Consider the following 13018-nt stretch of genomic DNA (forward strand, 5'->3'; position numbering starts at 1 on the left):
CAGAAAAAGAACTTGATAAAATTCAACATCAATTCCTGATGAAACTCTCAGAAAAATACGAAGAGAGGGTAACTTCCTCATCTTGATTAAAAAAACATCCAGAAAAAACCTACAACTAGTATCACACTTAATGGTGAAATAACTAAACACTTTCACCAGTATCAAGCCAAGGATATCTGCTTTTCCCACTTTTATTCAACATATAGCACTGGAAAGCACAGTCAGTGAAAGAAGGTAAAAAAGGGAAATAAAAGGCATATGCACTGGAATAAAGGAAATAATCCTGTAAATATTTGCAGATAACATGATAGTCCACGTAAGAAATATGAAGGACTGAAAAACCATGTGAAAACAAAACAATATCAAAAAACAAAAACAGAAACAAAAGCTCAGAAGGTTGCAGGATACAAGATCAACATACAAAAATCAGTTGCATTTCTATATACTAAGAATGACCACATGGACAATGATATCAAAAATACAATTTATCATTTACAATCATTCAAAAAATGAAATCGATAAGGGTGAATATATCAAAACATATATAGAACTTGCATGCTGAAAACTACAAAACACTGGTTAAAGAACTTAAAAAAGATCTAAATAAATGGGGAGACATACCATGTTCGTGGACTGGGAGTCTCAGAACAGTAAAGATGTCAATACTCCCCAAATTGATAGACAGGCTTATCACAAATCCTATCAAAATCCCTGCAAAGATTTTAGTAGACATAGGCCAGATTATTCTAAAACTTATATAGAAAAGCAAGGAAACAATAATAACTGAAATCATTTTAAAACAGAACAACAAGGTGGGAGGAATCACTCTACTTGATTTTGAGATTTATTATATAGCCACAATTACCAAGACTGTGTGGAAGGATAAACACACAGAGCAAAGGGACAGAACACAGTCCTTGGAAATAGACTCACACGAATGCACCCAATTGATTTTTGACAAAGGTACAAAAGCAATTCAGTGGAGGAGGTATACAGGACTACCATGCAATCCAGCATTACTTATAACAGCCCAGGCATGGAAACAACCTAAGTGTGCCTTGATGGATGAATACATAAAGTATGGTACATATATACAATGGAATATTATTCAGTCATAAAAAAGAAGGAAATCCGGCCATTTATGACAACATAGATGGACCTATGGGGTATTACACTAAGTGAAATAAGTCAGACAGAGAAAGACAAATACTGTAGAGTCTCAGTTACATGTGGAATCTTTAAAAACTGAACTCACAAATACAAAGAACAGATTGGTGGTTGCCAGAGGTCAGGGGGGGGTGGGCAAAGTGGGCACGGGGCAGGAGGGGGTCAAAAGGTACAAACTTCCAATCATAAAATAAGTAAGTTCTGGAGATGTGATGTACAGCATGATGATTGTAGCTAACCATACTGAATACTTGAAAGTTGCTCAGAGTAGATCTTAAATGTTCCCATCAAGAGAAAAAAAAAAAAAAGTATAACTATGTGAAGTGAAGGATGCAACTAAACTTATTGTGGTGATCACCTCACAACATATACATATACCAAATCATTATGTGGTATGCTTTAAACTTATATGATGTTATATGTCAATTATATCTCAATAAAACTAGCAATGGAGGACATATTGCATTTTCAACAGATGGCATTGGAGCAACTGGACAACCACAGGCAAAAAAAAAAAAAAAAAAAAATGAGCCTGGATCTAAACTTCACACATGATGCAAATATTAACTCAAAATGTATCATATATTTCAATGTAAAATATAAAACTTTAAAACTTTTAGAAAACACATAAGAGAAATCTTTGGGATCTAGGGCCAAAGAGTTTTAGACTTGACACTGAAAGCACAATTCATAAAAGGGCAAGTTGACAAACCCAACTTCATCAAAATCAAAACCATTTGTTCTGCAAAAGACCTCATTAAGAGGATGAAAAAGCAAGCGACAGACTGGGAGGAAATGTTTGCAAACCACATACCTCCCAAAGAACTAGTATCTATAATATATAAAGAACTCTCATAGCTCAAGAATAAAAGCTAGATGATGATGATGATAGAAAAATAGATGATAGATATGATAGATAGATAGATAGATAGATAGATAGATAGATAGAAAATAGATAGATCATAGACAGATAGACAATACATAGATCGATCAGTTAGAAAATGGGCAAAAGACATCAACAGACATTTCTCCAAAGAGGACACAGAGATGGCAAATAACCACATGAAAAGATGTTCACCATCACAGCCACTAGGGAAATGCAAATTCAAGTCACCCTGACACATCAGTACACACCTATCAGAAATGTTACAACAGCCAACAGCGACACAGCACCCGCCGGCGCAGGTGCAGAGAAACGGGTTTTCTTGGGAGTGAAAAATGATCCAAACACTCTAGAAAGCAGCCTCACGATTTCCCAGTAAACTAAACACGCAACTACCACACGACCCAGCAACTGTACTCCCAGACGTTCACGCCAGAGCAGTGAAGACTCACGTTCACACAAAAAACCACAGGAATGCTCATAGCAACTTTGTTTGTGATCGCCCCAAACTGAAAACCACCGAGATGTCCTCCAACAGGAGAGCGGTCAGGCCAACGGTGGTCCATCCACACCACGGAACACAACTGAAAGAAAAGGGGGTGAGCCACGGACACAGCAAGGACCTGGATGGATCTCCGGCGGATGGTGGAAAATGCCAGCCCCGAAAGTGTACACACTGTAGGACTCCACGCACAGGACGTCCCTGAGATGACACATTTACAGACACAGACAACAGATCGGCAGTTGCCAGCTCCAGGATGGAAGTGGGGAGGAGGTGCGGGGGTGCACGCGGTGGCGGCATGTTCTGTGTCTTGGCCGCACCTGTCAGTCTCCTGCTGTTGGGGAAGCGAGGTGAAGGGGACATGGGGTGCCTCTGTCTTGTTGCTCACGACCACATGTGCATCTGTAATTAGCGCAAACTAAAAAGACTCCATGAAGAGAAAACAATGAATTGGGTGTGAAAACCCTCACACATTGCTGGTGGGAACGGAAAACAGTAAAGCCGCGTTCGAAACGCGTAGCAGTCACCCCGTGACCCGCGGTTCGACTCCTGGCCGAGGACCCCTCCTCCATCGGCCCAGGCCTACTTCTCCACCTCCAGCTGCACCAGTGCGATTTCACGTGGCACCAGGAAAGAGGCCACGGAAGGAGCTCTGGGGCCGGGGCTCACCCAGCCCTGGGCACCGCGAGGCCTCTCGACCGCGACCCAGCCGGCCGGCCTCTCCTCACCTTCAAACCACGCACCCGGCTTCTGCGTGAACTTGGCAGGTGCCACGGACTGAAGTGTGTCCCCTCAAAATTCCTGGGTTGAAGTCTTAATCTCCCATGTGACTGTATTTGCAAAAAGGGCGTTCAGGAGGTAATTAAGGTTTAATGAGGCCAAAGGGCGGCATCCTAATCTGACAGGACCAGCGTCCTGCTAAGAAGAGAATGTGGTATCTCTCTCTGCACACGAGCACCGAGAAAAGGCCATGCGAGGGGTTTTAAGAACTCAGTGGGATGCACCTGCCTCTTGTGCAGGTAGAAATGAAGCATCAGCAGGAAGGAGGGATGGTCGCCCTGTTCCCATGGGACCACCCACCATGAGCACCCTGCATGCTCGGCCGAAGGAATGCTGGGCAGGCCCTGCTTTCCAGAGCTGGATCTTGCAGGAGGAGGGACGGAGGGTGTCCCAGGCTGCCCCTGCCCCACAACCCAAGTCAGAAGGTCTGGTGCCGGCCTGAGCCAGGGGCGCTGCAGGGGGCATGGGGCGGAGCACGGCGGCCTCAGCTCTGCTTCCACGGAGTCCAGGCAATCGTGGGGATGACAACGCAGGGGGTCGTGCCAGCCCCTGCCGAGCCTCATACCCTGCACATCGATGCGCCAAGGGGTCCAGACAAAACCCGCTCCCCGCTCGGCACCAGGAGGCAAAGGGCCTCGGGGTGACTGCACCCACAAACACAGCACTGGGAGCAGGGGCCACTCCCCATGTGTGTGTGCGACCTGCATTTCAGCGACTCTGGAGGGTCACCCTGCGTGTGCATCGCCAGGACGGGTAGGGCGGGAATGGCGCCCTCCCTGAACACCCACATGGCTCACGGGTGAACCCCCGGACCTGGAGATGACTATTAGCACCAAGTCGACAAGTTAGCGGTCACGGGGTTGCCAAATCCTTCGTTTTCTTCTTGAATCAGTTTCGAGAGTGGACACCTTGTGGGAATTCACACATCTCGTCTAAGTGTCCAAATCTCCTGGTATCAGTGCATCCTGAGTGTTCCCCTCATATCTATTTTTAGCCCGGCTCTGCCTGCAGCCGCGTTTCCCAACCCTGAGACCTCTGTGTGCCCACTCTTTCTTCCCGATCAGTCGCTCTAAGACTTTCGTATTTCAAAGACTCAACGTTGGACACTTTTGTTCTGAAAAGGAAAGACCCCTGTTAAAGGACCCTCCCAGTCCCTTTGGAGGATCTGACCTCGGGGATCTGTGAGCCCAAGCCCTCTGCTGAGCCTAGCATGGCTCAGGACACGCGGGGCTGGAGAGGGGGTGTGGCTGGTCTGGGGGTTCCTGGGCTTCAGCCAGCTCTGCCACCAGCTACCCTGTCCCTCACCTCGTTGTCCCTCCTGAGTCAGAAATTCCCTGAGCCAGCCCCAGGTTCGCAAAACGGAAGAAAGTCCTTACAGGCTGCACACAAAGCAGAAGCCTGAAATCGGGGTGTGAACTCAGGCAGGAAAAACTTTCTGGATCACGCACCTCCTTGTGCTTGGCCACGACCCTGCACAAGGGCCGTGGCTGCCAGCGTCGGTGCTGATTTGGTGGGAGGGGTGGTCTCCACACACCCAAGTCCCTCCCAAAGGAGTCAGCCTCGGGGACACTGACAACTCAGGGAGCTTCTCCAACGTACAGCAGAGAAGCTTCTAGAAGTAGAGGAGGCGTCCAGTGCAGCAGACAGCCCTGCCCACCGTCTCCGAGACCCCGTGGCTCCACCAGCAGGGCAGGAGATGAACACACGCTCAGGTTCTGCGGGCAGAGCTGGGTACTTTCTTCTAGATTGGTCTCCGCAAACAGAAGGCTGTTCGTTCTAAATGACACGGGGGGAGGAGAGTGATCAGCAGCTCCTCCCTGGGGGCATCCCAGGCACCGAACACCCTACAACCCGCACCAAAACGGCACTGACCAACGTGGAGCAAGAAGGTGTTGGCATCAGATTGGCAAACAGTGGGCAAGAGCCCGCCGGCCCCAGATTCCGGAGCAGAGCCGTGCATCCCACGGTGTCCTGTCCCGCCGCTGGGACAGGCAGGGTTCTAACCCTGGGGGTTTGCATCTCAGGGCGGGCCCTGCTCTCCCCTCCCGCTTGCCCCTCCCGCAAGCCTGGTGGCTGGGGGTGTCACCCAAGCCAGGCCCGTCCTGCGGGCACAGCCCTGAGGAGGGGGAAGCACCTGGTTTGCACTCTGACACACAATGTCTCCTGTTCTAGGAAGCTTCCCATCTCGGGCCTGCTGGGTGCACACTCATGGCCCCCATCCCTGCCTCCAAGTTCTTACCTCTGCCTGACCCCTGCTCCTTCCTGCCAGTACCCGTCGGAGCCCTGCACGCGGCCGATCTCCCACCTGCCTGCCCCCCATCTCCCATGTCCTCCCAGCTGAGGCCACAACAAATAAAGGACCCCCCTCAAAGACCACCACGCACCACGCACATGGGCCTCAGCTTCTCTGCTTATGCTCTTCCCCCAGCTCACATCACCCAGGACCCCATTCCTAAACCCAACCCCCCCAACATCTGCCACCTCCTGCAGAAGCCAGTGGGCTCACCTGCCACCACACAGTGGTCATTCCAGAGCTGGACACCCCAGCATCCTCTCCCAGAACCAAAGCATGTCCCCTCAGGACCCCCTCCCAGAATCAGGGTATGTCCTCCCCAGGACCCCCTCCCAGAATCAGGATGCATCCCCCTGGGACCTCCTCCCAGAGTCAGGGTGCATCCCCCAGGGCCCCCTCCCAGAATCAGGGTGCATCCCCCCAGGACTCCCTCCCAGAATCAGGGTGCGACCCACCAAGGCCCCTCCCAGAATCAGGGTGCATCTCCCAGTACCCCCTCCCAGAATCAGGGTGCATCCCTCCAGGACCCCCTCCCAGAATCAGGGCACAACCCACCAAGACCCCTCCCAGAATCAGGGTGCATCCCCCCAGGACTCCCTCCCAGAATCAGGGTGCGACCCACCAAGGCCCCTCCCAGAATCAGGGTGCATCTCTCAGGACCCCCTCCCAGAATCAGGGTGTGTCCCCCCGAGACCCCCTCCCAGAATCAGGGTGCATCCCTTCAGGACCCCCTCCCAGAACTGGGGCATATCCCCGGACCCTTTCTCAGAATTGGGGTGTGGCCCCAGCACCCCCTCCTGGAATCGGGGTGCATCTGCCAATATCCTCTCACACATCACCAGGGTGCCCTATTACGGGCTCGGGGTCTGGAAAAGGCCCTAGAAGCTGCTATTAAATTGAATTCTTTGCTAATTGAGTCAAACATGAAAACACACACAGACTGTGACCAGGCCATTCGGTCGGGGGTCCCTCAGCTGGCCTCAGCACCTCCTGCTGTCCTGGGCCTGCCGGGCGGTCCCCAGGCAGTGGAGGCACCAGGTGCCTGCAGGTACTTGAGAGCCCCCGAGAGGCGGCCAAGCCCGTCTGAGCAAGCCCATCTGAGCCATCCCAGAGACTGGGCTTCATGAGCTAAAAGCAGCTGGGCCGGCGGGAGGCAGGGAGTGACCCCGAGGTCAGGGGACGGGGCAGCCCAGAAAGCCGTTGCTGTGTGAGGGACCAACCCACAGGCTGCAACAGGAAAGGCGTGCGGGTCAAGGTCCTGACTCAGCCAGTCTTGGGACGGCCAGGGACGCATGGAAGTGACCTGTCCGCACTCACCCTCCTGTTCCTAAAGCACCAGATGAAACCACCAAGAGAAATAACTGCTATGTTTGAAAATAGGAACAACTGCATTTTTACACAAAGAAAAGCAAGGCCAGGGAAACAGAGCTAGGGACACAGGGATCCCTCCTGAAGAAGCACCGGCCTCCCCACAGTGAGCAGCTCGTTCGCGCCCACGGGCACAGTGAGAGCACGGACCGGGAGGGATGCAAACGCACATGCCACGGAGAAGCACGTGAACACGTGGAGAAGCGGCCATCTGCGTTACTGAACGGCCAGGAGGCACAGACCTAACACACAGTGGGGGACGGAGAAAGAGGACCAGACTCATCGCCGGGGCCGCGCCCCAGAACCCCGACCACCGGGCCCACCTCAGCCTTCCCACCCACCGATGGCGGGCCCTCCAGAGCCGAGCGTCATCGGGGGTAACTTATAAGACGGAGCATAGCATCATTTGGAAAAGACCCCCAAGCCCAGGCAGAGAAACGACGTCGTATTTGCTCTCTCAACAACATGACCGAGGAATACGTCCAGTCTACGTGAACAAAGATGCTCGTGAGGAGTAACATTTTTAAAACGTGGAGTCTGCTGAGAACACAGTCACGCACACGCACGCACAGGGAAAAGGAGCAGCTACCTCAACTTACAGTTACAGCACTGGTGGACCCGTCCATGCAAAAATGCAGAAAACAGAATTATCCAACATGACAACGATACGGGAAAAGAAGATGCACAAAGACCAAACCTGGAGGACACAGAGCGCAGTCTCACTGGGCTGACGGGATTGGGTGGCGTTTACCGTGTCGCAGATTTCCCGAGTGAGAACCCCAGCCCCGAGCCTCCGTGAGTCTGGGCGCACTCCTCTGCAGGATGAGAAGACATGGCGCCACGAGTCTGTGCACAGAAGCGCGGTCCACATGGCGGCCACCACATGAGCATCGCACTCAGCCTTAGGAGACACGTTAGGGCCGGGACCTTACACAGTCCACGGAAAAGGCCACCAGCGTAAGAGAAGAAATGAAAATAGACACACAGCAAGCAAGGAAAGACACTGGGAAGGAAACGCAGAGGAGACAGAAACCAGGAGGAAGAGCAAAGGAAGGTTCAGAAAGACACGGGAACGGCCCCAGATGTCACTTCTTCCAGGACATCGGGGAGGCGACAAAGGGGGGATGACGACACCAAACTCGAGCGTCTCAGAAGCGGTTAAAAGCCTCTCCGTTGGTGGGGGTGACACCGCAGCAGAAATGCTCAGGGCGCAGCCCCCGAGACTCACGATCATACACACGGCCACGCACGTGCATGCTCACCTCCACACAGTTACATGCACACTCCCACACGTGCGGACACACACACACATGTATACACACATATGCACATGCAGACCCGATTATGTGTACGCACATTTATCCGCACAATCCCCACATACATACACACACATGCACACACGCATGTACAGAGACCTCGGCATGCACAGTCCACATGGATGCAAACCCACACATGTACATACACACAGAGACACACACGCACACACACGCATGCATATCACACGTGCACATACATCTACACAGAGATCTGTAACTCCCACGGACGCGTCCATCCACAGACACACACACACGACCTAAACACACGTGCGTCATCTGCTTCTAAGCTGTAACCCACCTTCACTGTAAACACTAGGTATCGTTAGAGTATCTATAAATAAACACACGTGCGTGGGTGTTTTAAGTGCACAGCCCATACTCCGCGCCCTGCGCTCGAACCCAGCGGGCTCTCGAGTACCAAGCAATCCCATCTGCCACCCCTACGAGCACAAGGCTCGGTCACCGACACTCTGGTAAAGCAGAGCCTGGGACCCCCCCCCATTACGGGCCTTGTCTGGAGCTCCCAGACCATGCCGTGGGCCCAGGACAGCAGCGGACCGGGAGACACCACTGACAGGGACAAGCCCAGGGACACGCGGCTGACAGTGGCTCTGGGCGGTGGGAGCCGGTCCAGCTCACCCTCTAGACAGGGGTGAGTGGTCCCGCTGCCCCAGCAGGCTGTGGCAAGAGCCGGGCAGATGCACCCCAGCTTCACAGCCCAGCTGCTGGTGCGCGGTCACCATGACGACCACCGTCACAGGGACACCCTCGGGGTCAGGGGAGGCTTCGCCTCGCGGTGGGTCACTCTGGCCGGCAGGTCAGGGCCCACCACATCTGCGCCAGGGCCAGCCAGGACCTGCCTCATCCCCCCACCACCGCCCCCCAGCTCTGCAGAAACTGATTCCAGCTGAATCCCACCCCAACACCCGTCCCCCCCAAGCAAAACACCCCCCACTCCGTGCTTTCAAGCAGCTCAGCCCCCTCCAGGGCAACAAACCCATGGGGTGAGCTCTGCAGCTCTCCCTGACTCCTCCCAGCCCTACAGCGTCACCTGGGTGCACCTGTCTCACCAATGGGGAAACTGAGGCTGGGGGCCACACAGCATGGCAGATCCTCCATCTCCAGGTCTAGGGAGGCCCCACTGCCGCTGCCCTGTCTCCTCGGGGGAGGGGGCCAACCTGGGCTTGATGTCCCTAACCATCCTCACCCTGTGTTCTGTGCTCCCCACCTTGTGCTCCCTGCCCCGCACCCCAGGCCCGCACTCCCTCCTCCACACCCCCCACCCAACTCTGTGCTCCCCACCCTGTGCTCCCCACCCCGTGCCCCCTTCCCCCACCCCCTGCTCCCCGCCTTGTGCTCCCCACCCCATGCTCCCCACCACCCTGCATCCCCACCACCCCGCATCCCGCAGCCGACAGCCCCACCACACCAACCTGCTTCTCGTTCTCGTCCTCCAGCCTCAGCCGGTCTTCGATGCAGTTCCGGGCCTGCAGGAAGGCTTTCCTTTGGGAGCGTTCGACCAGGACCCTCACAAACACTCCATACATGTTCACGCTGAGGAAGAGCAGGGCGTTGGCACCAAGCTGGAAGGGAGAGAACACAGAGCACCATGTGCGTGGGGCGCTAGCTCGGCAGAGGCTCCCACACCCTCCGACGAGCAGCCCGTGGAACGACCACGCTGCCCAGGGTGGCCGGGGCGCCGGCCGGACCCACCGTGCACAGCTGACTTCCTGTGGTCATATAGCAGACCAGCATGCAGAGAGCGCCCCCCAGATTCACGTGCAAGCCTGTCGCCCAGCACCCCAGAGTGTAGCTGCATTTGGACATGAGGTCTTTCGAGAGGTAATTATGTTAAAACGAGGTCACTGGGGAGGGCCGTGTGACTGGCATCCTCCTAAGACGAAGGGCCCAGGACACAGAGGTGCATGCATGCACGAGCCTGTGAGGACCCGGGGAGGAGACGGCGTCTATGCCCAGGCAAGGCCTCGGGACGACCGGCCCCCACACTCCAGGACCCACAGGTCCGGCCTCCAGGCCTGGGAGGGACAGAACTCTGCTGCTCAGGCTGCTGGGCAGGGCTGCGCGTGACAGCCACCCCAGGACGCCAGCCGAGAAAACACGACGCCGGGAGGAGCAGATGCTCCCGAACCAGGCAGCGAAGGGAAGCCGATTAGAAGCAAAAGGAAGAAAGGACCACGTCATACTCGAGCACGAAGCGAGCACTTGAGATGAGTGACCATCCAGGGAACACAGCGTCCAGAGCTCCCTGCTCGGCCCGCACCCCTGGGCTCCCACTCCATTCAAAGGATGGGAATCGAGGAAGGGGCCAGCGAGAAAGACCCGCCTGGGGCGCCAGCCACAGCCCAGACTCGGAGGCTCGCACCTGGGGGACCAGGAGGGGGGCCTTGCAGAATGTCTGCTTTTAGCGGCCTTAACTCGAGGCCAGTCCGGACCGCCCGGGGGCCCACGATGGCCACACCGCAGGTCGCAGCAGACCCGGGGAGGATCAGACCCCACTTCCCCACTCAGCCTCCTCTGCTGGTCTGTCCCACCGCTCTCGGGCCCAGGGTCAGCAGGACCACAGCACAGATCCGGGCCCCGGGCCCACCTCCCCAAGGAGCTGCAGGTGTATGAGCATCGCCCAAAGCCACTGCCCTCAGTCTCTGTGAAGAGGTTAGACGGGAAGCACGCACTTCCTGCAGGGTCTGGGGGTCACTGCCGCTCTCCACCGGGCGCTGCGACTTGCACACGATTACATGGGATGAATCAAAACGGAGGCGGGCGGGCAGCGGTCCTGGGACAAGCGGCAGGACAAGGGAGGGCAGGCCACGAGGCCGCGTGGACGGAGAACCTGCAGCACCTGCTGCTGCCAGAGGCTGGGGGCAGGGAGCAGGCGGGGACGCAGACCGGGCGAGGGCGGGCTGCAGCCTCGAGGACCGTGTGGGGCGCACTGAGGACAGACTGCGGCACGGAGGACCGGTGAGTGTGACATGTTCCTCAGGAGGGACACACGGGGCCGCGGTTGCAGACAACAGAGCTGTTCAAGAAGGTGACAGGGACACGAATCCCCAGGGCCTCGCACAGAACCGTCCTCCCCCCAAACACGGGTGAGCTTGCCGGCACACCGGGGACACCAGGCTCACGTCCACCTGCCAAGCTCACATCTCAAAGGACGCGGGAACGTACCATCAGGACAGCGCCCCTCCACACCGAGCAGTCAGGAAACTGCCGTCCCAGTGAGGGTCCAGGGGGCCGCCCGAGTCCTGTGACCACGCTGAGCCCGTCACCCCCGTGTGACCGGCCATCCTCCTGTGACCCTCTAACCCTGCTGTTGTCCCCTCGCTGGAGCACGCATCGCCTGAAGCAGGTGCAGGGCTGGGAGGACCTCCTGGCCTCCCCGGGGGCGGGTTCAGCATGGCCGTCCCGGGGCCCGGGCCGTGTTTTCTGTCCTCTCAGACCATCTGCTCCACCTGGGGATCAGTCGTGCTCACTGAGGAGCCGCAGGTCGGAGGCACGGAAGAAACGACTCAATACTGAAACGCGTGCTGCGCGTGGCTAACACGCCCACAGGCACGGTCGTGGGCGCCCTTCCAAACATCCAAACAAGCCCGCCCACCGCACAAAGCACACGGCTTTTCCCGGTCGACATGTCACCGGTCTGGCTCTGCGCGCCCCCGCCCGGCCTCCATGTGCCATTTGGAAGGCAAGGGAACCAGAGAGACCCAGGACGTCCTCCCGGGACACGGCACCAACCCTCCTGAGACGAGACGCCCTCCATCCCGGCGCCCCCAGTCCCCACACCGAGGGGCCAGCACCGCGGACAGCCCCGCACTGGGGCCGGGTCGCCACCAGACACGGCTCTTCCACAAAGTAAGGCCTCAGCCGGCCAGGAGTGGCACTTGGGGAATGTGGTGTCCCCGGGGAGGCTGGGGCAGAGGTGGGACACGGGCCACGGGGCAGACCGTGGGGTCATGGGAGAAGCGGCCAGCAGAGTGAGGGCAGACCGGGTCACCCCTCTACACACACCCTCGTCACTCCTGCCCTCCCCTCCGGCCATGATGACCCAGCCAGGGGCTTCCATGCGCCCCACCGCCTGCCCACCTGCTGTCCCCTCCCTCCTCCCTCACCCCCTCCCCCGGGATCAGGCGCAGCCACCGCCCAACGGGCCGCAGAGAGGTTTCACCACCGGCCACCTAATCAGTGATCAGTGACGAGGGTGACAACGCAGAGAAGCGTGCCCAGAGTCACCTGCCGGCAGGTGTGGCCCAGACGGGGTGTCGGTTCACACCGGCAGCCAAAGGGACTGCCCGGGCGAGACAGGCCGAGGGGACCCCGAGCTCGGGGAAGGGCGTGTTGGGGTCCAGACCGAGCACCCCAAGAGCCACAGGCTGGCAGGGCCGCACGGCAAGGCTGGGGCAGGAGCTTCAGGGCTAGTGAGGGAGGGGGTCAGCCGCAACGCCGCTGCCTCTCCCCTCTGGCCTCTGGGGTTGGGGCTCTGCCGGGAGGTCAGTGCCCTAAGACGCTGCTCACAGGCCCCCTCCTCCCCGCCTCGCTCTGAGGAAACCCAGCCCCCCCGGCCCCCCCCGTTCCAGCTGCTCACTCCGGGGGTCTCAGGGCTGCCAGGCCCGGCCCCTCCTCATTGCTCCTTGACCCCACACCCGACTCAGGACACCCAATCAGGCCCTGGGATGCTGCCCACGGGCTTGCCA

At 56.8% G+C, this 13018-nt stretch overlaps 1 protein-coding gene across 1 annotated transcript in view; it reads right to left on the minus strand.

Annotated features, from left to right (window-relative positions):
- ADCY1 (adenylate cyclase 1) overlaps positions 1–13018 on the minus strand; it is a 116797-nt gene that overhangs the window by 87973 nt on the left and 15806 nt on the right. Inside the window, exon 2 of the mRNA XM_064575510.1 lies at positions 9743–9892. Coding sequence (XP_064431580.1) covers positions 9743–9892 — 150 coding nt within the window. The remainder of the gene's footprint in view (positions 1–9742; positions 9893–13018) is intronic.

The sequence above is a fragment of the Mirounga angustirostris genome, unplaced genomic scaffold, assembly GCF_029215605.1.
Source record: "Mirounga angustirostris isolate CCGP_5_RB_7025 unplaced genomic scaffold, mMirAng1.0.hap1 SCAF_12, whole genome shotgun sequence".
Lineage (NCBI taxonomy): Eukaryota > Metazoa > Chordata > Mammalia > Carnivora > Phocidae > Mirounga > Mirounga angustirostris.